Below are 24,466 nucleotides of genomic sequence, written 5' to 3' on the forward strand. Positions count from 1 at the left end.
TCTTATCTGAGATAAGCACTAAGTCAGACAAAAGGTCTGAAAATTCACAGAGAAACTCACAGTAACGACCAGGTGGACGACAGATAATAACAAATAAAACTGGTTTTTGGGACTTCCAGTTTGGATGGACAAGACTAAGAGTCAAGCTTTCAAATGAATTAAAGCTCTGTCTGGGTTTTTGATTAATTAATAAGCTGGAATGGAAGATTGCTGCTAATCCTCCGCCTCGGCCCGTGCTACGAGCGTTCTGGTAGTTAGTGTGACTCGGGGGTGTTGACTCATTTAAACTAACATATTCATCCTGCTGTAACCAGGTTTCTGTAACGCAGAATAAATCAATATGTTGATCAATTATTATATCATTTACTAACAGGGACTTAGAAGAGAGAGACCTAATGTTTAATAGACCACATTTAACTGTTTTAGTCTGTGGTGCAGTTGAAGGTGCTATATTATTTTTTCTTTTTGAATTTTTATGCTTAAATAGATTTTTACTGGTTATTGGTTTTCTGGGAGCAGGCACCGTCTCTATGGGGATGGGGTAATGAGGGGATGGCAGGGGGAGAGAAGCTGCAGAGAGGTGTGTAAGACTACAACTCTGCTTCCTGGTCCCAACCCTGGATAGTCACCAGTGTCAATATTGGCCCTGCATTTTGTCAGTCTCTTAGACAACATGTTCAATGTAGGCCTGCAAACGCCCAGCCATATTCCGCATCACTTTGGGGAAAGTGTCCTGAGGAATGTTTCGATTTCTCGGCAGATGTTTTCCTTCAATGCATCGATGCTAAAGTTACGCATCAACATAAACTTCATGGTCTCTGCAAGTAAAAAAAAAAAATAAATAAGTGATTAAGTTTGCAGCATTTAAGGTTCAAACCAAGTGTTTTAAATGTTGTATATTTTTTGGGACACCCTAGGTTTACTAAATATTGTATATTTTTGCATTTATATTCAAAGGAGGTTATTACATTATGACTGGTTTTATTATAAATGAGTAACTCCAGATTAAGCCAAATATCTGTGAACTTACACTAATAGAATAGATGTATTATTGACTCTTCTTCTTTACCACAAAAACAGCATTTGGGATCTACATCTGTAAATTTGGATATAAGCAGATTTGTCGGGTAAATGCGATGTAAAATTTTCCAGTGTAGTTCTCTAGTTTTATTATAAATACAATATTGGCAATCTAAATTTCCAATTTAGATTGCTGTATTGAGAGCTCCAATAAGATTTACAGGTGGGTATATTCCTATTAAAATTTTGAATTGTATTTCTAATGTGTTTATTGCTGCATTTTTGGCTCTATTGAATGGAATCCCATCGATCATTATTGAGCCTATGGTATACTGAATTTACTTTTTCTCATGTGCCTTCATCAATTCTTTCAGTCCACTATAGGAATACTTTTCACAACATAGTTAAATTCTCCACGTGCTTCCCGACACAATCAGAACAACTACGTAACGTCACTGAGAGGACCGAAGTGGCGGAGTGGTCCGTGAAGGCAGCTGTTATCAGACCTCAGAGTGGGCGGGGCCTGCTGCTGCACGTACAGAAGCCAGAATCAAATGAACCTGTTGACATTTTTCACCAGCAGCTCAACGACAAGAAAAGGGATGTTTTTGATTAAACTCCTGGACCACATGCTGTCAATATGGACGTTTTTCTATATGATAACGCTAAACATCTTCATCAGGGTTATACAATTTGTTTGGCCAAGCCTCGCCAAGAAACAAATACTCAAAATGGGCGAGAAAACGACGATGACCCAGAACACCAGGTTTAAGTATGAAGACTGGGCTCCGGCTGTGACATCACTGAACTTTGTCAAAACTGCCACTTTGCACCTGTGGCTTTCTCTGGGTCAGGAGGCGTTCGTAGGAGGAGAAGCTCCGGACTCACCAGTGGTCACCATGGACGGAGAGAAAACCAGTATCCACAAGTACCTGAGAGGTGAGTCGTGATGCCTTCAAAGGCTGCTGGAAAGCGGACTGTTGTGTCCAAGCTGTTTGTATTTATGTCTGCAGGCAACAGACCGCTGGTGCTGAGTTTTGGGAGTTGCACTTGACCCCCGTTCATGTTCAAACTTGAGGAGTTCAAAGAGCTCGTCAAGGACTTTGGGGATGTGGCAGACTTTCTGGTGATCTACATCGCTGAGGCGCATTCAACAGGTGAGGAAGGGCCGGGTTTGACCTTTGACCCTGCGCTTGACAAGGCGCACAGTACCTTATTTTTTTTAAGGCAAAGGCTATTCGCCCAACCATTGGGCAGATAAGTCAGACATTGAACATTACACGCACAACCAGCAGATAAATATAACGTCCTACCGTATTCACGCAACCGTGATTGTGTATTTGACACGTTTTGTGCATGTAAACTGCATTTTATTTACACCACTTTTTTAAGGCTTTATTGCGGCGTATGTTTGACACATTTAACGGCGCCGCCGTCTTTAATTACTGTGAAAAAAACACCGCAATGGATGAAAGCAGGCAAATTTCAGAAACATTTTGAACGGAAGCCTGTTAACGATGACAAAACAGTTTTTGAACAAAATGCTGCTTGTTGCCTGTAAGATGGTGTTAGTTTGACACAGTTCCGTGGGTGTAATGAGCCAAACAGAACCACTTTAGGTCACAGCCTCCCCGCGGGCTGCGAACCCTCCGGCAGCCGGCGAGAAAATACCCCCGGCATTGAAACCAGAAGTGAACTTACAAGTGCACTCATTGGTCGGTTGTGGTTGGGTGTATATGCTCGCATATTTACTATATTGAACCAACGGTTGGGCGAATAGCCACTCCGATTTTTTTTAAAGGGTAATATTGTATAAAGTTTTGTTTTTATATAGTTGAGTGTGTTTGTGGTTTTCTAAGTCTTGTCTATGTCTGTTTATGTCAGAATTTACGACAGTAAGCAAAATTTAGGTTTGAAACACCAGGCATGATAAATGTAACAAGTGATGGTGTTAGTTCTATCCCGGTCCTTTTTTGTTATACTCTCCCTATAAAGTACAAAGTCAATCTATTTCTCAGATTAAATTTATTCAAAGTCACGGCAAGAAACAGGCCTGGATTATGGAAAACTTCTCTCGCAGGAGATCTACCCATTCAGAACCAGGGCTGTGAAAACTCTGCGGATCCGAGGAATTCCGTGGATTTTAGGGGTGCCGGAAATAACAGATTCACATCCGAATCACGATTCTTATTTATTACGATTCTGAATCGATACAAAATGTCCAAGAATCGATTTTTAAAAAGCATGTTTTTAAACATTCTGTTGCTTACTCGCTGCGTGTACTGTTTGTCAGGCAACGGCTTCCGTACTACAGCGTGCCCGTGAGGGGAGGGTCCGGCGTGCTTCAAACATTCGTGAGCTGCAGCTTAGCATGGCGAATGAAGAGCTAATTCAGCCAGCACCGTCTTTGCTGAAGGCAAATGTTTGGGCGCATTTTGGGTTTTATTATTTGCTGCATAAGAAGGAGCTTGACATGACTTATGCAGTGTGCAAAATCTGCAAAATGAAAGTCAAGTACTTCGGAAACGCTTCAAATCCGCAAGCCCACATGCTACGCCATCACCCAGAGCTAAAAGAGGGGAGCAGCGGTATCTGCTGACTATTGACCAGCGCTTCGCTAAACTGTCAGCCAACTCTGAACGAGCGAAGCAGATAAGTAAATTTACATCTAGAATCACTTGATTAACCTTGTAAAACTGTATTTTCTTAAACATAAACATTTTTTAAGTAATATAACTATTTCTCAGAGCTCTTTGAATCGACAATCGATTCTGAATCGAATCATCACCCCAAGAATCGGAATCGAATTGAATCGTGAGTTGTACGTTTCACATCCCTAGTGGATTTCATCATGGGGAGGGGGAAGGGGAGAGTTAGTGTTTTACTCTGTAATCGTGAACGTCACTCAGTTTTTAAAATGCCTGTTGCGAGGCATTCTTTTTTTATGATATCGTTTTATAAATCCACGGACACTAATCTGTATAACAGATACAAATCCGCGGAAGTCCATGGAGAAAAATGCCTCACTCAAAGCATGGCTATTACAACAGTTGTCGTAAAGCGGGACTGATTGGTTGCTACAGCGACGCTGTGTGAGTGCTGCTAAACGTAGCATGTGGACATCAGATACTTTTAGAGTCATTCTTTTTAAAAGAAGAATTTTGCAGCATGTCTGTCACGGAGCGACGTCAGACAGAGGAAAGATGGCGAGAAAGACAGTTTGAAAGTCAAGAATCCGTGGAATGGTGCTGGCTTGAATTAAATTCACGACACATCCAAAAGATTAAAGAAACAGGAAAAGGTCACTGTATCTTGTGCCGTCAGGAAACATGGTAAGAATTTTTCTCTCCCTGGAAAATAAACATTGTGCTGTTCAAACAGGATTTCACACAAGATTATGTAACTTTTTTTTTTTTTTACTAATGTTGACTTTCTTTCGATTTTTCTTTCTGAAAAAGACACTGTGGCTTTGAATGGATTTACAGGAATTTACACAAGAATATGTGACTTTTTACTATAAGGTTTGTTATTGATATTTTATCATGATTTTCAAAATATTCTACAAGCTTTAGCTGTGGTTTTTGAAATGCTTTAACAGTCTTTTCAGTCTTCATGAATTTCATGTAGTTTAATTGTTCTGAGTTAATGCATAATTTGGTTTACAATTAAAAGGAAAATCATTCCAGGTCCTGCTTCCACGTCATACTCTGTTATTTCAATAACAGTTCAAATGAAAGGTTGAATACAGGGTAATTTAAATATGCACTTCTTTTGAGATTTTTTTCTTCCCGGAGATGCTGAAAATGTATCATTAGATACAAAATTTATTTGGTTTCTTGGCTCCGCTGGCCCTAAACCTCAGCTCCTGGGGGGCTGTGCCCCCAGACGCCGTGCAAATTTTCCTTGGATTTCACAATTTTCATTTCACAGCCCTGTTCAGAACACTAAAACAAAGAAACCAAAACAGTTTTTATAAAACACAACATGGGCATGACAAAAGGTGGACCTTATTTCACAAATCCTTTTCTTACTTGTCTCTCATGGGCCTAAAGAGAGGTCCGGACCCCTGCCCAAAAACCAGCACAAATACAGAACCTATGGTAACTTGATTCTCTTTGTTCTAAGAGTCAGAACCGACCAAATCCACTTCAGTACACATGTTTTAAGCAGTTACGAGACTCGCATGAAAACTATGATCATTTAAGTAAGGTAATTATTTCATACCAAAACATAATAACAAAATACAACATAAACCCACACGTACATCTAACAGTGGAACATTTGAAAGTAAACTGCCAAAAAACTATGTTGAATCTTGAATTGTTTGTCCATTTTCACATAACTGGTCATGTTCAGTGTTTCATGTGACACTTAAATACCTTTAAAAGGTTTGAAAGATTCTATGTTTTGTAACTGGGGGTTGTGAGATACTGCCAGTCTACTGTAGAGGGGCGGTCATTGAGTTTTGTCTGCTGTAAAGTTCTCAAAATAAGAAGTCCAGATGTAAACCAGTAACTCTCTGGATAATTAATAGTAATTATATAAATCGTTATTTTTCTTTCGGTGGACTAATAAGAAAAGTTGTCAACCATAATTAAAGTTTTATTTATGTGATTTTGCACCAGCAATATTTCCTGTATGTTCGTTTTGTGAATTGTTTTGTAAATTGTGTCCATAGCATGGCCCAAGTTTAGGGTCACCCCTTTGAGTCTGGTCTGCTTGAGGTTTCTTCCTCAAATCATCAGGAGGAGTTTTTCCTTACCACTGTCGCCTGTGTTTGCTCTGGGGGTTGGTAAGGTTTGACCTTACTTGTGTGAAGCACCTTGAGGCAACTTTGTTGTGATTTGGCATTATATAAATTAAAATAAATTGAAATTTTGCAAAAAATGTAAGAACAAACAAAAAATTAGAATGGATATTTATATTTTTTTGTGGTATCATCTGTCCATGTGTATGGGCAGGTGTTTGTGTGGTCTCAGAATGGGGAGGGCTCAGCCTTTCTTAGATATGAATAGGGGGCTTCCAAGGAAAAACGGTTTTGGAACCACTGCCATAGTCCATAAAATGGGTGATGGAAGAATAAGGTTTTGTTAGGGCAAAGGCAGTGTGAGAGGACAGGGCATCATGGTGGCGCAAACAGTGGCATTGCAACACGGGCATTGCAACAGTGTAGGCAAACTACGTAGGCCTCAAACTGGAAGTGGCTCACTCCCCCTTCCCGAAAACGGTTGATTACACTGTGCACAGTAATGGAAATTTATTTTGTGAGAACCACCTTAAATTTTTTTGATCAGCCACGTACAGCCTCAGAGAATGTAACAACGTGTTCAGAAATCTCCCTACAAAGGATCCACGAAACAAGCTTGCTGCCAAACGTCTCTCAATTTCAGAATGGCAACTTACAAAGCACCATAAAGACAACTTATCTTCCAAGCAGTCAAAAAATGAATAAAAATAAAGCACAAGGAAGAGATATAAAAACAGAAAAATAAAGCACAAGAAGGAGATATTAAAACAGAAAAAAGACGGTGGTGAATGAGAATCTGTTTTGTTGACTAAATTATGACAAAAATTGTATTTGTCCCAACAGAAGACAGATGGGTTGGTTGTCAATCCAGTACGTAAACAGCTGGTTAGACATTAGGCTGCATTCTGTCTCAGCTATTAATAATGCATAATCAGAACATTATACAGTGCCTCCAGAATGTATTCACAGCATTTCACTTTTTCTACATTTTGTTAGGTTACAGCCTTATTTCAAAATGGGTAAAAGTCTTTTTTTTCCCTCAAAATTCTACCGACAATACCCCATAATGACCATGTGGAAAAAAGGTTTTTAGATTTTGCAAGCTTGAAATGGAGCTCAGGTGCATCCTGTTTCCACTGGTCATTCTTGATGTTTCTACAGCTTAATTGGAGTCCACCTGGGGTAAATTCAATTGCTTGGACATCTTTTGGAAAGACACACACGTCTACATATAAGGTCCCATAGTTGACCATTCATGTCAGAGCACAAACGAAGCATGAAGTCAAAGGAGTTGTCTGTGGGTACAGAAACATCTCTGCTGCTTTGAAGATCCTAATGAGCACAGTGGCCTCCATCATCTGTAAATGGAATACGTTCGGATCCACCAGGACTCTTCCTAGAGTTGGCCACCCATCTAAACTGAGCAGTCGGGGGAGAAGTGCCTTAGTCAGGGAGGTGACAAAGATCCCCATTGCTCAGTCTGTCAGAGCTCCAGCATTCCTCTGTGGAGAGAGGAGAACCTTCCAGAAGGACAACCATCTCTGCAACAATCCACCAATCAGTCCTGTATGGTAGAGTGGACAGACAGAAGCCACTCCTTAATAAAAAGGCACATGGCAGCCCACCTGGAGTTTGCCAAAAGGCACCTGAAGGACTCTCAGACCATGAAACAAAATTCTCTGGTCTGATGAGAAAGAGGAGTCATGTTTGGAGGAAACTAGATACCATCCCTACAGTGAAGCATGGTGGTGGCAGCATCATGCTGTGTGGATGTTTTTCAGTGGCAGGAACTGGGAGACTAGTCAGGATTGAGGGAAAGATGAATGCAGCAATGTACAGAGACATCCTGGATGAAAACCTGCTCCAGAGCGCTCTTGACCTCAGACTGGGGTAACGGTTAATCTTTCAGCTGGACAATAACCCTCAGCACACAGCCAAGATATCAAAGGAGTGGCTTCAGGACGCCTCTGTGAATGTTCTTGAGTGGCCCAGCCAGAGCCCAGACCTGAATCAGATTGAACATGTCTGGAGAGATCTGAAAGTGGCTGTGCACCGATGCTCCCCGTCCGACCTGATGGAGCTTGAGAGGTGCTGCAAAGAGGAATGGACAAAACTGCCCAAAGATAGGTGCACCAAGCTTGTGGCATCATATTCACGAAGACTTGAGGCTGTAATTGCTGCCAAAGGTGCAACAAAGTATTGAGCAAAGGGTGTGAATACTTATGTACATGTGAGTTCTTTGTTTTTTTTATATTTATGTTCTGTTTTTTTTATGATGATCAATAAATTTGCAAAATAAATTTTTTTTTTACAGTCATTATGGGGTGTTGAGAGTACAATTACTCCATTTTGTAATAAGACTGTACAGTAAAGTAAAAGTACTGTTAGTGTAAAAGTAAGTCCCTTCTGCTACACTCGTCTTCACTCACAGCAGATTCAAGATGGATCTGCATGTTGAACTGACACAAATTAACAGAACAAAATGTGGAAAAAGTGAAGTGCTGTGAACACTTTCTGCATGCATTGTAGCTGTTGGAAGTTGCCTGTGCATGTCTTGCAGTATGCAGAATATTGACAAAAGCTAAGATCTTGCAAATGTGAAGGATTTCATACATATCTGGAAACTGTTGGTGATTGTGAAGACCAAAAAACCATTGGTGGTTTTGAATTGTATGACTAGAAGAATGGTGTACATTGGGAGTGGGTGATGTTGAGTTTATAGTGGCGGGGGGGGGGGGGGGGGTAATGCCCCTTAGGCCCCTTTAGCCTGGAGTGGCTAAGGTCCCTTGAAATGCCCCTTAGTGGTTATGGTTAGCATTTCCCTTACCAAAAAATAGTATTGATAAGTATATAAAAAGTAAACTGGAAGTACGTATACTTGAAACATACTTGCATGTACTACTTTTTGGTAAGGGTTCCACACACTGAGGCCTCTGGTTCAAGGTTTCCCATACTCTATTCTCCTTGTACATTTGGAGTTTTTGTGCACAGCTTAAATTGATAATGCAGTTTAAGAAAGTGTTACTCACTCGCTCATCTTCAACCGCTTATCCGGGATCGGGTCGTGGCTCCAGCAAGGGACCCCAGACTTCCCTTTCGGAAAGTGTTATTCTTTGTTGAGTAATGTTAGAATAATGTATGTGTTTATTTTTCAGTGATGTTATTTTAGCTGGTGTCATGCCCGCCCGGAGTCAATGGGCTTGACGCCACTTCTCAAACTGTCTTCACAAATATTGATTGTCGACTTCTTTCATAGCGCTTGAAGCCATGGCAACTAATTTACACCTTAAAGTAAGAACAATCACCAAACTGCAGAAAATTAAGGCATGTAGCAACGAGTCCATTTCTTGCAGCAATGAACGAACAAAGGTGAAAGTGTGAACAGGCCAAGAACGCATCTTCTTGGCCTGTACATGTTCTTATCTCCACCAACAAAGTTGGAGGAGGTTATGTTTTTGCCCCTGTTTTTTTTTTGTGTTTTTTTTTACAGTCTGAAACCCACAAATTTTCATATATCGTTATGAAATTTTTATTAAGGATTCATATCCTGATAGGCAAGAACTGATTAAATTTTTAAGGTCAAAGTCAGGAAAAAATCTTGGAAAACTTGAAAAATTCCTATCCTTTAACACTGAAGGAATTTTCAAAAATTCATAGCTATTTACAGCAGTACATGCCCACTTAATGGTTGGAGAAGAGATTTTGTTCCATTCATGCATGCACCAAATGGATGTCTGTATCCATGCTGTCCACCAACCCAGTGGGCAAAGTGACGTTGACCCAACGTTTGATGCATGTTGAAGGCTGACATTGAATCAGTGTAGAAAATACAATGAATTTGAAAATTGGATCAATGAGAAATCAATCAATCAATTTTATTTATATAGCACCAAATCACAACAAACAGTTGCCCCAAGGCACTTTATATTGTAAGGCAAAAGCCATACAATAATTACAGAAAAACCCCAACGGTCAAAACGACCCCCTGTGAGCAAGCACTTGGCGACAGTGGGAAGGAAAAACTCCCTTTTAACAGAAAGAATCCTCTAGCAGAACCAGGCTCAGGGAGGGGCAGTCTTCTGCTGGGACTGGTTGGGGCTGAGGGGAGAGAATCAGGAAAAAGACATGCTGTGGAGGGGAGCAGAGATCGATCACTAATGATTAAATGCAGAGTGGTGCATACAGAGCAAAAAGAGAAAGAAACACACAGTGCATCATGGGAACCCCCCAGCAGTCTAAGTCTATAGCAGCATAACTAAGGGATGGTTCAGGGTCACCTGATCCAGCCCTAACTATAAGCTTTAGCAAAAAGGAAAGTTTTAAGCCTAATCTTAAAAGTAGAGAGGGTGTCTGTCTCCCTGATCTGAATTGGGAGCTGGTTCCACAGGAGAGGAGCCTGAAAGCTGAAGGCTCTGCCTCCCATTCTACTCTTAAAAACCCTAGGAACTACAAGTAAGCCTGCAGTCTGAGAGCGAAGCGCTCTGTTGGGGTGATATGGTACTATGAGGTCCCTAAGATAAGGTGGGACCTGATTATTCAAAACCTTATAAGTAAGAAGAAGAATTTTAAATTCTATTCTAGAATTAACAGGAAGCCAATGAAGAGAGGCCAATATGGGTGAAATATGCTCTCTCCTGCTAGTCCCCGTCAGTATTCTAGCTGCAGCATTTTGAATTAACTGAAGGCTTTTCAGGGAACTTTTAGGACAACCTGATAATAATGAATTACAATAGTCCAGCCTAGAAGAAATAAATGCATGAATTAGCTTTTCAGCATCACTCTGAGACAAAACCTTTCTAATTTTAGAGATATTGCGCAAATGCAAAAAAGCAGTCCTACATATTTGTTTAATATGCGCAAATGCAAAAAAGCAGTCCTACATATTTGTTTAATATGCGCATTGAAGGACATATCCTGATCAAAAATGACTCCAAGATTTCTCACAGTATTACTAGAGGTCAGGGTAATGCCATCCAGAGAAAGGATCTGGTTAGACACCATGTTTCTAAGATTTGTGGGGCCAAGTACAATAACTTGTTTTATCTGAATTTAAAAGCAGGAAATTAGAGGTCATCCATGTTTTTATGTCTGTAAGACAATCCTGCAGTTTAACTAATTGGTGTGTGTCCTCTGGCTTCATGGATAAATAAAGCTGGGTATCATCTGCGTAACAATGAAAATTTAAGCAATGCTTTCTAATAATACTGCCTAAGGGAAGCATCAGAAATCCTAACATTGGCTCAACATAAATGATGTGTGCTGCTCAGCACACAACATGGCGTCCAATTTTCACACCATGCAGAGGAAAAATTTAATCTGAGCCATCAAAAGGAGTTCAACTGCCTGTAGTTAACATGGAGATGTGGTCGCCATTAGCCGTGCATGGGCAAAAAAAAAAAACATGGACACTGAATGCGTGTGGCCGATTGTCTTGCTTGGTGCTTGGCTTAGAGTGGCCGTCAACCCAGTGTACAGTTTCTCCACAAAGTACAGGAAAAAATGGTCAGTGATAACAAGAAGAGTTCACCTGCATGGAATTAAAGGCATTTCCAGACTTGCTGACCAGTCAGTCAGGCAACAGCTGCCTGGGAAAATCAAGATCCATTAAGATAAATTAGTACATTAATAATAGTGAATGAGTAAATACTAAATATTAAAATCTTTCTTTAGTTTGAGTGGACATTTTAGAGTGTCAAAGTATGTAGAATGTTTTTAAAATACGACAGTAGTCCCCCTATACACTTCATCAGCCATGGCAATGTTTTACTTTTTGTTTGTTGCTTTTTTCCTCACTCCCCAATTAAAATGACATCGTAGAAACTCTAGTAACACCCCACTTTGGTCATATTTGCCTATTTCTGTGCAGTAATGGTCTGTCTGACAATCACGCCCACACCTCGTCCTGCATCTTCTAACTGTCCAGCAGGGGGCAGACATGTCTTTTGGATCTTGCATGGATATATTTGATATTTTTCACTCTTATTAATCTAAAAGACTGCCTGACACATTATCAGTTACATCTGTAATTTCTATGGCTGGCTTTTTTTTAAGTGGTCAGTGAGGATTGACTTTAAAAGCATATAGTGTGTCCAGAAAGTATTTTCAGCACTTTGCTTACTCTACATTTTATTATGTTACAGCCTAATTCCAAAATGGAGTAAACTAATTTTTTTCCCTCAAAACTACTCACAACACCCCATAATGACATCATGAAAAAAGTTCTTTTGAAAGTTTTTGCAAGTATATTGAAATTAAAAACTAAGAAATCACATGTACAAAACTATTTGCACCCTTTACTCAGTACTTTGTTGATGCACCTTCAGCAGCAATTACAGCTTCAAGTCTTCTTGAATATGATGCCACAAGCTTGGTGCACCTATCTTTGGGCAGTTTGTCCATTCCTCTTTGCAGCACCTCTCAAGCTCCATCAGGTTGGATGGGGAGCGTCGGTACCGCTATTTTAAGATCTCTCCAGAGATGTTCAATCGGATTCAGGTCTGGGCTCTGGCTGGACCACTCAAGGACATTCACAGAGTTGTCCTGAAGCCACTTCTTTGATGTCTTCGCTGTGTACTTGGGTCCATTGTCCTGCTGAAAGATGAACTGCCACCCCGGTCTGAGTTCAAGAGCGCTCTGGAGCAGGTTTTCATCCAGGATGTCTCTGTACATTGATGGAGTCCACTGTGCTCATTGAGACCTTCAAAGCAGCAGAAATGTTTCTGTACCCTTTCCCAGATTTGTGCCCCGAGACAATCCTGTCTCGGAGGTCTACAGGCAGCTCCTTTGACTTCATGCTTGGTTTGTGCTGTGGGACCCTATATGTATACAGGTGTGTGTGTCTTTCCAAATCATGTCCAATCAAGTGAATTTACCCCAGGTGGACTCCAATTAAGCCGTAGATACATCTCAAGGATGATCAGTGGAAACAGGATGCATCTGAGCTCAATTTTGAGCTTCATGGCAAAGGCTGTGTATAATTATCTACATGTGATTATTTTTTATGTATTATTCTTTCATAAATTTGCCAAAATCACAACTTTTTCACATTGTCATTACAGGGTATTGCGTGTAGAATTTTGAAGGGGGACAAATGAATTTCATCTGTAAGATTAAAAAAAATGTGGAAAATGTGCAGCACTGTGAATACTTTCATGATGCATGGTATATCTACTCAATGGACTGCAAAGAACATCAGACAGCATTTTTAGTTGTGCTTGTCATGGTATTGTGCTGCATTCCTTACCGTGCATTGACATGTGTTGTCTCCATCTCAGATGGTTGGGCCTTTCGCAACAACATAGACATCAAACAGCACCGGAGCCTGGAGGACCGGCTGTCTGCAGCACGGATCCTGGTCCAGAAAGACCCCCTGTGTCCGGTGGTCGTAGACGAAATGACTGACATCGCAGCCATCAAGTACGCCGCTCTGCCTGAGAGGCTTTACGTGCTACAGGCTGGGAGAGTCGTCTATAAGGTGAGCTCTGTATATTGTTGCTGAATCTGCCATGTTTATTCTCTCATGCAATTTGGAGCAAAAAAAAAAAAAAAAGGAAATGATGTCTGCTTGAATTCTGTGCACTTCTGTCCTCACACTGTGAATTGATGTGAATCCTTGACATAAACAATCAACACTGAAACTGGTGAACATGAAGCCACAATGTCTTTTATTTCAGTTTTCTGCTCCATTTTATTTCTGCATCTGTGGAATGTGATGCTTCAGTGTCTCTGTATTTTTTGAAAGAGTATTGACCCTTGCCCACTTCTGGGAGAGGATATGGTGATCACCTGAGTTTGTTTGTGTTTGACTGTCTGGGTGACTGGCACATTTGACAGATTTACATACAACTCCCCCCCCTTCCTCAGATATAGGTTTTGGGATTAGGAAACTTGGAGTTTATGGATAACTGGAGATTTTATTTGAGCTGGTAGCTGAGTGGATAAAGACCTGGTCTGTCAATATGTAGACCTGGGGTTGATTCCCAGTCACGTTACATGTCTTTTGGACAAGATTTCATCTGCAGTGTTCAGTCCACCCAGCTGTAAATGGCTGGGGAAGTAATCTGCGTCCCATCCAGGGGGAGCCATAGGCTCTCATACACTTCATACTATGGTGTGCAGGAATAATCACAGAGACCAGTGGGCCTCCGGCCTTCTAAGAGCATGTTATATCGGCCTCTTGTCACCTCTAATCGACATTTTTACACAAGCTTAGGTGGCATCTGTGACTTGGTCTTCCTCCACGATCAGCTGGCTGTGGGTCCAGGCTTTGTTTTGGCTTCTTTTTTTTGTGTGTGTCATAGCGTGGCGTCCATCATAGTCATTGGCATTGTTGTCCATTTATTGCAATATCTCAAAAACTGGTGTAACTTTTTTTTTCTAATTTGTCAAGGGCGTAATATGGGTCGTTAACATATTTCATGTCTAACAAACTTCATTCATTTGGAAATGGTGGCAATTTTTATGCTGAAAACAGCCAGTTTAGGTATTTGAACATGATTTTCTCAAACTGTCCAATAACGTTTCTTTTAATTTAACAAGGGCACAATATTGGTTATTGACCTTTTTCCCATCCCAAAATTATTTGCGTAGATTTGTTCATGTGGAAATGCGAGGAAGTTTTAGGCCAAAAATAGCCATTTGACAGTTTTCTCAAACACTATCAAATAACTTTTCTCTTAAATTGACATGGCCTTGTTTCCATCCATAGATGAAATGCATAGGTTTGTTTGTGTCAAGTTATCAATAGTAACCTACAAGCAGTGGTGGGCACAGATAACCAAAACATTAACTTCGATAATCAGATAACTGAAAAGTTATCTTCAATAAAGATAAAACAATAAACCACCCAAAAATGTATCGGAAGTTACAGATAACCAATAACGGATAAATTCCAATATTACCTCTGACACATCTATAACTAGTAGTAGAACAAATTTAATAGCTTATAATAATAATAAAAACAACAACAGACCCCAACAATGAGACCACACTTTTCTTTCAACATTCTGCCCCTGCTGGAAGCTCTTGTTTACTACAGAGCTCCCAGCACAGAGGCACTCCGAGAGCAGCCATAAAGCCAACTCTCTATCAATTGCGACACTCCGGTCAGGCGCAGGTCTTGAAAAATAAAGTCATGCTGACTTTTTATGGCTGTACAATTATGTACAATTTTATGTACAATTATTTACAATTATGTCATTTGTACAAAGTTAAAATATAACATATATCTTTTAATGTTGAATAATGCACTAATTCTGAGGTTTGTAACAGACAGACAGATCGCAAAGGATTCTGGGTAAAAGTGCCTCTGCTAAACTCTGGCTGAGTCTCTCTTTTTGGAGTGAGGCGGAGGGGAAGGTGAAGGGCTACAAATCCCTCCGTTTGGAGGGGTAGGAGGAGCTTACTGCTGTCTCTGAAAAAACAAACATGGTGCCGAAAGAGCCGCATAAATGAAGCGGATTTCATTACAAATTACGCTGTTTAGAAAGTTATAACTTGCCAAAAAACTTTACAGGCAGTTGTCTATGACAGCAGCATGTATGCTGCTGGATGCATGTTGCGTATGTTGTCGTTCTGAAGAATATCGTAACGTCGCTCATGCGCTGTGTTATAATGCACATACACACGAACGCTACGATAAGACACTTTTATATCTCACAACGGAGAAAATCATGATAAAGTGTAAGCACGTTAATTTGTATGTTCATAAATCTTTGGATAATATCAATCCCTGCTGTTGGATTTCAAGGTCTGTAACGTGTGTGTGTGTATTTTGTAAACAAATGGAGCCCTGAACACACTCATCTAATAAGCTTTCAGGCAGAAAATGAAGTTTCATCAATGGGAATAAGTTGGAAAATATATACACACACATGTATATGTGTAACACAAAACCTGACGTCCTAATAGACTGATATTATTTGTCAAGGAAATTTCTAAAGGAAATAAGGCTGGATGCAAAAAATGGGAGAATTTGAAAAAGAAATAAGGTTGTAATTCCATTAAAAAAGTGAAACTTGTATAATGTATACATTCATTGCACACAAAAAAAGCCATTTGCAAAGCCAAAAAGTTGATTTGACAATCATCTGACATAACCGGGGTCAAAATAAATAGAACACTGCTATCTACTGGTTCCCACACACTTAGTGAACACTACTGACCAGTAGATGGCAGTAGAGGCCTTAAACAAAATTCCAGATACAGTAATCCCTGTCTGCTATCTATTGGTATGGTGTTAAAGGAAATGTTTTTTTTTCTTTTGGGGCTGTTTCTCCTTTGTCTGTAGAGGATTGAGATGCTTTTTATACAAGTGGCTCTCTTCTGTTTGCAAAGGTTATAGCTGTGCGTCTGTTACAAAACTTTTAACAGGTGAGTGCTAAACTAATTTTAAAAATGCTTGTCGCTGTTCAGCTTTGTTTATTTTGTTTATCGGTTTAAAAGTTATCAGACAAAGATTAATCGGAAGATAAATGGTCCGATAATGGTTTTTAAAGTTATCTAAAAAGATAATCCGATAAAGAAAACATTATCTTCGATAATTATCTGTTATCGGATTATCGGAAGTGTGCCCACCACTGCCTACAAGAGTATTTTCGCTGGACAGCAGCGTTTATCGTTGCCATAACTGAGTGTGGATGTGGACAGTTGCTTTCATATTTGCCTTTTTTCTGTGGCTTTGATCTGGATTTCAGCTATAATTCTGATTTTATGAATGGTCTCGGGTTTCATAGACCTGTTTTTGAGTCCATTTTGCTTTAGGCTTTAATTGAACTGGTAACTCACAGGGCCCTTGGCACTCTAGTTTCTTTTACCTGTAATCTTTGGTTCCTCTTGTTCATGCTACAGTCTCTCTTTACAGGGGCGTATGGGGCCTTGGGGCTACAAACCATTGGAGGTGCGTTTGTTCCTGCAGAAGATGAAGTAGGAAGAAAATGTTTTTAAGCCCAGCTGTATGTTCACCCTGTCTTTCTGTTCTGTTGGTAGGACTTCAGTTTGCTCTGTACATGAGAGCAAATGCATCACTGCTATATCACAAAGTTCTACTTTTTGTGTTTATTTTTTTTAGTTTTAGCGACACTGGTCATCTGACAGAATGTTTTATATCAAGATCAGTTTTAGACAACCTTCTGAATGTTCACACGTGTTGTGTTACGGCTCTCCTGTAATCGAACACAAACTCAGCCATCAGTGTTCTCTGTGTTTCTTCATGACGGCTACAGATTAAACCACATGGCTTCTGCAGCCAGATAAAGTGAAACACTGGGACCATCTGGTTGGAGTTTGTTTGAGGTGTCTGAACATGCAGGAAATGTGGTAGATATGCATACTGTGAAAATCAGTCCATTTTCTTGCAGTCAGTTATCAATAAACGTGTTCAGTGTTACTGTACCATCTCATCAAGGATTTATGTTGTCATAAATGCTCCAAGGTAACTCGCAAGAGACAGTGTTTTACATGATTATTACAGTGTAAACCTCTGGGAACTGTAATTTGATGACTTTAAAACGGGCATTTGTCTCACCTTCTTTGGAACACTTATGATTTAACAGCATGTATGTAATCATGCATTTTATTGTATTAAAATAAAATTGCTTTAAAGATACACGAGCTGGCACGTCATGCATGAGTGATTGTCATAGTTAGTTTGAGCTGTTGGGCGGTAGGTGGAGGAAGTGGGAGGATGAGGGGTATGTGGTCATCACACTTTTTTTTAAAGGACTAGGTAATAGTACCTGATGAAAATAAAGACAGCAATACCCACAGCAATCTGACATTTGACCCCAATGGTCTTGAACTCTGGCTGACTGTGCCAGGGTAATTCTGAAATTTACCAAGTGTGCACCACATTGGGTTCAAAATCAAATTCATTGACCTTTGACAAAATAATTTATGTAATTTTGAGGCCAGTCTTCATTGACGTACCAAGTTGGGAGAAATCAGCAAAATTATGTGGGAGGAGTATGTCAATATGACCTTGATACCAGTGATTGACTTTTGGCTAATTTCACCTTGCTGGGCAATTCCAAAACCCACTTCCATATATGTGCCACAGTTAATGCACACTGAAGTGAAAAACTTCTATTTTGACCCCAATGACCTCGACGCCGATGATTGCCATGTGGTACCTGAGCAATTCCAGAAAACACCTACTGTGTCTGTGCTGCGTTTGGTGACATTTTGAGTGAAATTAATAACTATGACCTTTAACTCCAATAATCTTGACCTTTGCCAAAACAGATGTTTCTTTGGTGGAATTCATACAAAAGTCCTGAGAGGAGTAGGGGGAACAAACAGATGATCAAAAACCTTGACAAAAACAAACCGCTTTCGGGCATTGCTGAGGTTAATGGCAATATGGGTTGGTCCAGTCACCTCAGAGAAGTTGTGTTGGGGGGACACATTTTTCAAATTTATAGTATGATGATGTATGTAATGGATCAAAAAATCCTCAACGTAATCTCACACCTAATTTCAAAAGTACATGTGATTCTCTGCATTTCTCAAACTATAATCCACCCCATGACTTCCAACAGCCTTTTTGGAAAAGCCATACTAATCACATGTAAAGTAAGACCCTGCGGTTGCTCCCTTGTTTTGCACTTGGAGTCGCCACAGCACCTCTGAAGCGGCTCTGCATGTCAAATTGGCACAAGTTTTATGCTGGATGCCCTTCCTGATGCAACTCCACATTACATGGAGAAATGTGGCAGGGTTGGGGTTAATTGAACCAGGAACCTTCTGCACTAAAACAAAGTGCTCTAATCACCTGGCCATATATGGATGAAAGCACTTTTTCCATTTAAATGGTAAATGGACTTTTCCATCTGTATCAGACACTCAAAGCGCTTTACAATAATGCCTCACATTCACCCCGATGTCAGGGTGCTGCCATACAAGGCGCTCAATACACACTGGGAACAATAGGGGATTAAGGACCTTGCCCAAGGGCCCTAGTGATTTTCCAGTTAGGCTGGGATTTGAACCATGGATCCTGTGGTCTCAAGCCCAACACTTTAACTACTAGACCATCACCTCCCCTTCCATCCCATTTTCATTTTAAAGGCTATTTGTTGTTGCCGACAAAGTGTTCAGTACAAAAAAAAATTTGTCTAATACTGTATCTCAAAATTAATTTTTCTGCCAGTTTTTTTTTGTATTTTATAATCAATGCATTATGCTATGTGCTTGAAAAGAAAAAAATAAAGTACTTCATTTCAGACCTTCAAAATAACAAGGAAATGTATATTAACAGGAAAATCCAATGGCACTTTGTGGAGCACAAAAATTAAGAAAATGATCAGCTGAATAAAAAATGAGAACTGACAGAGCAAAGGGAAATAAAAAAAATCATATTCAATAACTGGTGAAGAAAAAGAAGAGCTCCTACAGGATAAAAGAGAAAGGGCATCCAAGCAAAGGAAAGAAAAGGTTTGTCCATGAACCAAAGAGCTGCTGACATCCTTTATGTGAAGACAATGTGACGAGACGTTTTCAGTCTTGCCCAGAAAAAGTAGGTTGTGGTTCTCCATCTTTTGCATTCTGAGAAACCAGTATTTCTTGAGAATATGTGTAGTTTGGACTCACTGTGTGCAATTTTGAGAAATGTTGGTAGTCTCAGTCCACTCACCTGTAAATGGGTACCAATGATGGCTGGAGAGGTATCCTGTGTTGGCCCGGCGTCCCGTCCATGCTATGGAGTCTGGAGATGAGCACCAACAGGCCTTATGGCCTATACAGGACTTACTATACTGCATACTGAGGTGTTTGTTTGGAAAATCATTATTCTTGACTGTAAGCTGGTTGTTGGTCTTTAATATTAACCCACATGGCAGTGTTTTTTGTTTTGTGTTTTTGCCAGATGTTAATCTATAAGTTGTTTGCTGTCTTGTCTGCAAGTGATAAGCGGTACGTACTGTAACTGGGTTGTGCAATTTCAACAAATCCAGGGTGCACACGTACACATGAGAGTCATGGAGCATGGCATCCATGCCCTGCTGTCAGTTAATGTCTAACTGTCTTATCTTCCAACACTCATTGATTTTACAACTGCCCGTATGTTGATTTTTTTTTTTTTTTTTTTTAAATTCATAAAAGTCATGATTTTTGTGGGGAGTTTTAAAATACAGTGATGCCATTCTTTGATCATTTTTGTAATCCAGCTAATGTCAGAGCTGCGTCAGGAGCAACCTGAACCAGGATTGATGATCTGCTTTGTGACTTTAAAAAGTTATCTGTACGTTTAAGAAAAACAAGCACATACATTAAATGACCCTGTAACATAAATCCAAAGTACAATGTCACGGCTCCCGGTTAGACATCTGCTCCATGGCTGTGTTGGTGAACAAAGCAGTTTTGTGTTGCTGCTGCTTTCATAACATTAACTGGGGCTCTGGAGCTGGACCGGAGGTTTGGCTTCAGCCACCCACAGCCTGTGGCCGCAGGCCAGCAGCTCGGCCTCGTTTCCGATTGTTAGACAGGAACCAGGATGCTGTCAGATCCTCTCAAGCGAAAAGTTCACATTTCAATCTTCAAGTAATACTGAAGCCAGCATATAGTGATGTGCATGTACCCCTAGTTTTTGGGAGTGTGTTAAGCCATCCGGGCCATAAGTGTCTGCATGCATGACAGAGGGGCACTGATGTCCTCCAGAGGGCAGTGTGGAGTCATTTTCCTGCAAAGCATGAAAAACGTGAAGCTGCTGTTCCTTGGATTATTTGCTTCATTTTGCAGTGCCTTCAAAGGGACCATATCTTGCTTGACTGGCTTTATTTTACTTTTAGCGGTTAACTATAGTTATGGTTTCCTGTTAAAAACTCACTAAGTCCCACAACTCGGTGCATATAGAAATTATGAGAAAATGTCAGCCCAAGACACTTTTGTCACATGCAATAATGGACGATCCTGTCTGGACTCAGTCATTGACACACCCACACTGTCTGTGGAAAAGAGGGGGCATGGCAAACAGCAGCTCCTTTCCATTTAAGGCAACAGACACAAAACAGGCTGAGACCCCAAAGGTTTTTTTTTTAAGCATCTCACTCCTCTGTCAGACAATATAAAGACCCTGTTCATGTTTTATCAAACAATTTGTCAGAGAATTTTAATGATATAAAGGTATTAACAAATAATAGTTTCAAGATAGATTTTCAGTGGGTCAAAGGTTTACATACACCAAGATGCATGAGCGAAATTTGGTGGGGGATAGGGGGGACATGTCCCCCGCACCTTTTCAACCAGGGGAGACAGAATATGGTATGTGCCCCCAACCTTCTGTCATATATGTGTCTACTTGAAACATGCTATGCCAGTCTTATGTGCAAAACCATGTCAGAATAGTATCTTTGTTTCTGCAAGTTTGTATTTTTAGCAGCATTGACTTGTTTACAACACCTGTTTCTTGTTTGTCACATTCTGAAATTTCTGGGACTGCATTTGCCCAGATTTGAAACCAAAAATAGTTGCCTCTAGGGACTAGTGTCTACACATAAGTATCAATGGACCATATGCTAATTTACTAAATTCTGAAAGTTATAAAAGGAAATCAGAAAACCTATCTGGGACCTCAGAAAGCCCATCTGCAATTATTGCTTGATCTCCAAAATCAGTCTATGCAAGTGAAATTATGTTCAGTATGAGTGTTGTCATTAGTGCCACTTTGAAAATAAAATTCATGGTAAGTAATTTATCCTAAACTTATGATCTGTTGTTTTTTCAAACTTATGCAAAAACACATCGAGAAAAAATACAGTATGCAATAGTTAATAATTATTAAGAGCCTGTTCTTTCATATTTATGAATATTTTACCACATTGTAGTTTTTTTTTTTTTTTATGAAAACACAACCTATCATTCTTTTTGAGTTCTACACATGTGGTGATACCTTATTTACACCAGGATGTTAATAAAATCAATGCTGACTATTCTCAGAATAAAGTACTTATATCCACAATTTCAAATTGCATACGTCAAATGGTGTCCACTTTATGGTCTTCTCAAAACATTAAAATTACTGTTCTGGATGCTCAGAATGCATCTGAGCTTATCTAGAAACCCCCAGCCTATTGCCTTCTGCCCTGCGGGCCTCACACTTTGTCCCCTCGCCCCAATTTCTAGTTCTAAATTGCGCCCCTGCCAAGATGAATGCCTTTTGAAACAGCATGGAATATTTAAGTCAGGGGATGGATACATGAACATTTCCAAATCACTGAATGTGTCTTGGATTTAATTTACAATAATTACTAAGAAATGCAAACAGCAGAGTAATGCACGGCAAATCTGCCTGGAGGCAGCACTTCTCAAAAACTAACTGTGCAAGAAAGACATGAGTGACGAAAAGACACCTATGACAACTCTGGAGGAGTTGGCAGTAGATCACATTTTGCTGCAACTTCCTTTCAACTGAAACTAGCACACCGCGCTCGTAGAGTGTAGACCTCCGCCAACACAAGCTCCCAATTTCACAAATTTTTACCTTGGAAAAAACTTTCAAGGTCAAAGTCCTGTTAGAAGTAGCTTTTCATAAGCTAAAATATAATACAAAATGTAGATCAAAAGGGCTTTTCAATGTTAAAATCAAATATCCACTAAATCCGCAATATAGAGCAGATGTGGAGCACAGTCTATTCATTGAGAGTGCCAGTTTGTACTTCGTTTTCACAAATGAGTGATTGGAGACACTTTTGACTGAGATATAATGCAAAACGTACACCAAATGGACTTTTCAATGTTACATTTTAAAGGTCTACAAAATCCACAATCCAGATCCAAGTCAAATTTTGTCAGGTGCTAGTGGTAGTCTACAAATATGAGAGTGATTGGGGCATGTTTGTTGTCAAGCCCAACAAATAGCCCCCCTGTTCTGTCATATTACTTACTTGCATGTATTATTTATCAGCAGTAGTAGTTTTTTTTTTATTTTTACTAAAATGCTTGAATTAACGCAGACCTCTGTGCATGTAAAATAAATGGCAATTATCTCCTCTTGATGTCGGACTGGAATTATTGTCCCTCACGAACATCTTGATATGGAGTGCTGACTGTGTGACGTTTCATTGAAATCTACACATCAGGTTCAGAGGAGTTGCCTGCTGTGCTAAAAGGCTCAGACAGATGTACATAATTTTGACCCTGGTGGATTTTATTTTGTTTCTGTGTGCAAAGTAAAATAAACATCAAAAAAAAAAAAAAAAACCTAAGATGCTTAGAAATGCTGTGTTCAATTTATTTTGTTTATATAGCGTCAAATCACAACTAAGCTGCCTGAAGGTGCTTTACACGAGTAAGGTCTAACCTTACCAATGTGTTGACAATTCCTCACTCAGTTAAAAAAGCACTTGGGAAAATTTTGAAGAAAACATAAAATTTCATAGGGGGAAGGACCTAATAATTTTGTCCTCTGTTATACATTTATTGGATGGAAATCCTGCAGGTCACCCAGGGAGTCAGTTTATTTTAGTATTTGTAGTTGGAAGTGACCTAGACTAAAACAGTTCAACTTTCCGTACCCATCGAGTTGGTGCAGTAAACGGTTTGGATCTGTGGTCCTGCAGGATAACCAGCACTCACACACAACATGCACACTGAGTGGAAGGTGAAGAAGTGCAGTGTTCCAAGGGCGGTCCCAAGTGGTGCACCATTTGAAGTTTGAGGTGTCATCCATCATGTTTTTTTGTTTTTTGTGCAGCCATCTGTGCTTTGAGTGAAAAAAGTTTTGCCTCACGCTCTGCACACAAAACAGCATCCTGCTCAAACATATGGCTGTTTAAGACACAGGAATGCTGTGTGAGTCAGACAGCCCAGATGAAAGCTGCACAGAGGTCAGAAGTTTGCATTTTAAGCTCTTTAGGATGTTACATAATTGTGAGACCAATTTAAATGGTAAATGGACTGCATTTATATAGCACTTTTCCATCTACATCAGATGCTCAAAGAGCTTTACAATAATGCCTCACATTAACCTCAATGTCAGGCTGCTGCCATGCAAGGTGTCCAATTACACACCTGGAGCACCGGCCTCAGTGATTATCCTGTCAGGCTGGGATTTGAACTGAGGACCCTCTGGTCTCAAGCCCAGCATTTAACCACTAGACCATCACCTCACCATTTACTTAGAAATTTCAAGTCTCAGCTGCCACCTTGTGGTGGGAAGCTCTCCTTTAGCTGGAATGTGATCAGGTCCATGCCCGAGATGTCCTACAGTTTTTCCCCTCCATACAGTATGGACACGTGTGAGACCATTTAGTCAGTATTTTATAAGCACTTATAAGTCCCTTTGGCTTCAAATTCACTCGTTTTACGCGGGATACCCTTCCTGTCACAACTCAACATTACATGGAGAATGGGCAGGGGTGGTCATGAACCACGAACCTTCCGTATTGGAAACAAGTGCAGTGAACCGCTTATCCACCACCCCTGTATTTTGTTAAGCATTTGAAATGCTCCATACCTTTTGATTTGTGAGAACAGCACAAACATTAGTTGTGATTATGTAATAACGGGGGCCTGAGGGAACAGTGTGTGTTCATTACCTCCACCAACGAAGCTGGAGGTGCTTATGTATTCACCCGATTGTCTGTTTTGAACAGCCTGGAGCTCATAATTTTTCATATATCGTTATGAAAATTTTACTGAAGATTTGTATCCTGATAGGCAAGAACTGATGCAATTTTGAAGGTCATAGGTCAACGGTCAAAGTCA

General features: G+C 40.1%; 1 protein-coding gene and 1 long non-coding RNA gene across 2 annotated transcripts in view; one reads left to right on the forward strand and one right to left on the reverse strand.

Moving 5' to 3' along the window:
- LOC117518492 overlaps positions 1–16,685 on the reverse strand; it is a 54,297-nt gene extending 37,612 nt beyond the window's left edge. Inside the window, exons 1-2 of the long non-coding RNA XR_004563001.1 lie at positions 16,627–16,685; positions 8,640–8,644 (exon numbers count right to left, since the gene is read on the reverse strand). This is a non-coding gene — a long non-coding RNA (uncharacterized LOC117518492). The remainder of the gene's footprint in view (positions 1–8,639; positions 8,645–16,626) is intronic.
- LOC117518491 (type I iodothyronine deiodinase-like) lies at positions 1,520–17,374 on the forward strand. The gene is made up of 4 exons (XM_034179626.1): positions 1,520–1,959; positions 2,034–2,177; positions 13,042–13,241; positions 16,629–17,374. Exons 1-4 carry the CDS (start codon positions 1,575–1,577, stop codon positions 16,692–16,694), a joined length of 795 nt encoding a protein of 264 aa, XP_034035517.1. The 5' UTR covers positions 1,520–1,574; the 3' UTR covers positions 16,695–17,374.
- Positions 17,375–24,466: the final 7,092 nt, after the last annotated feature.

Source organism: Thalassophryne amazonica, chromosome 10 (assembly GCF_902500255.1).
Source record: "Thalassophryne amazonica chromosome 10, fThaAma1.1, whole genome shotgun sequence".
NCBI lineage: Eukaryota > Metazoa > Chordata > Actinopteri > Batrachoidiformes > Batrachoididae > Thalassophryne > Thalassophryne amazonica.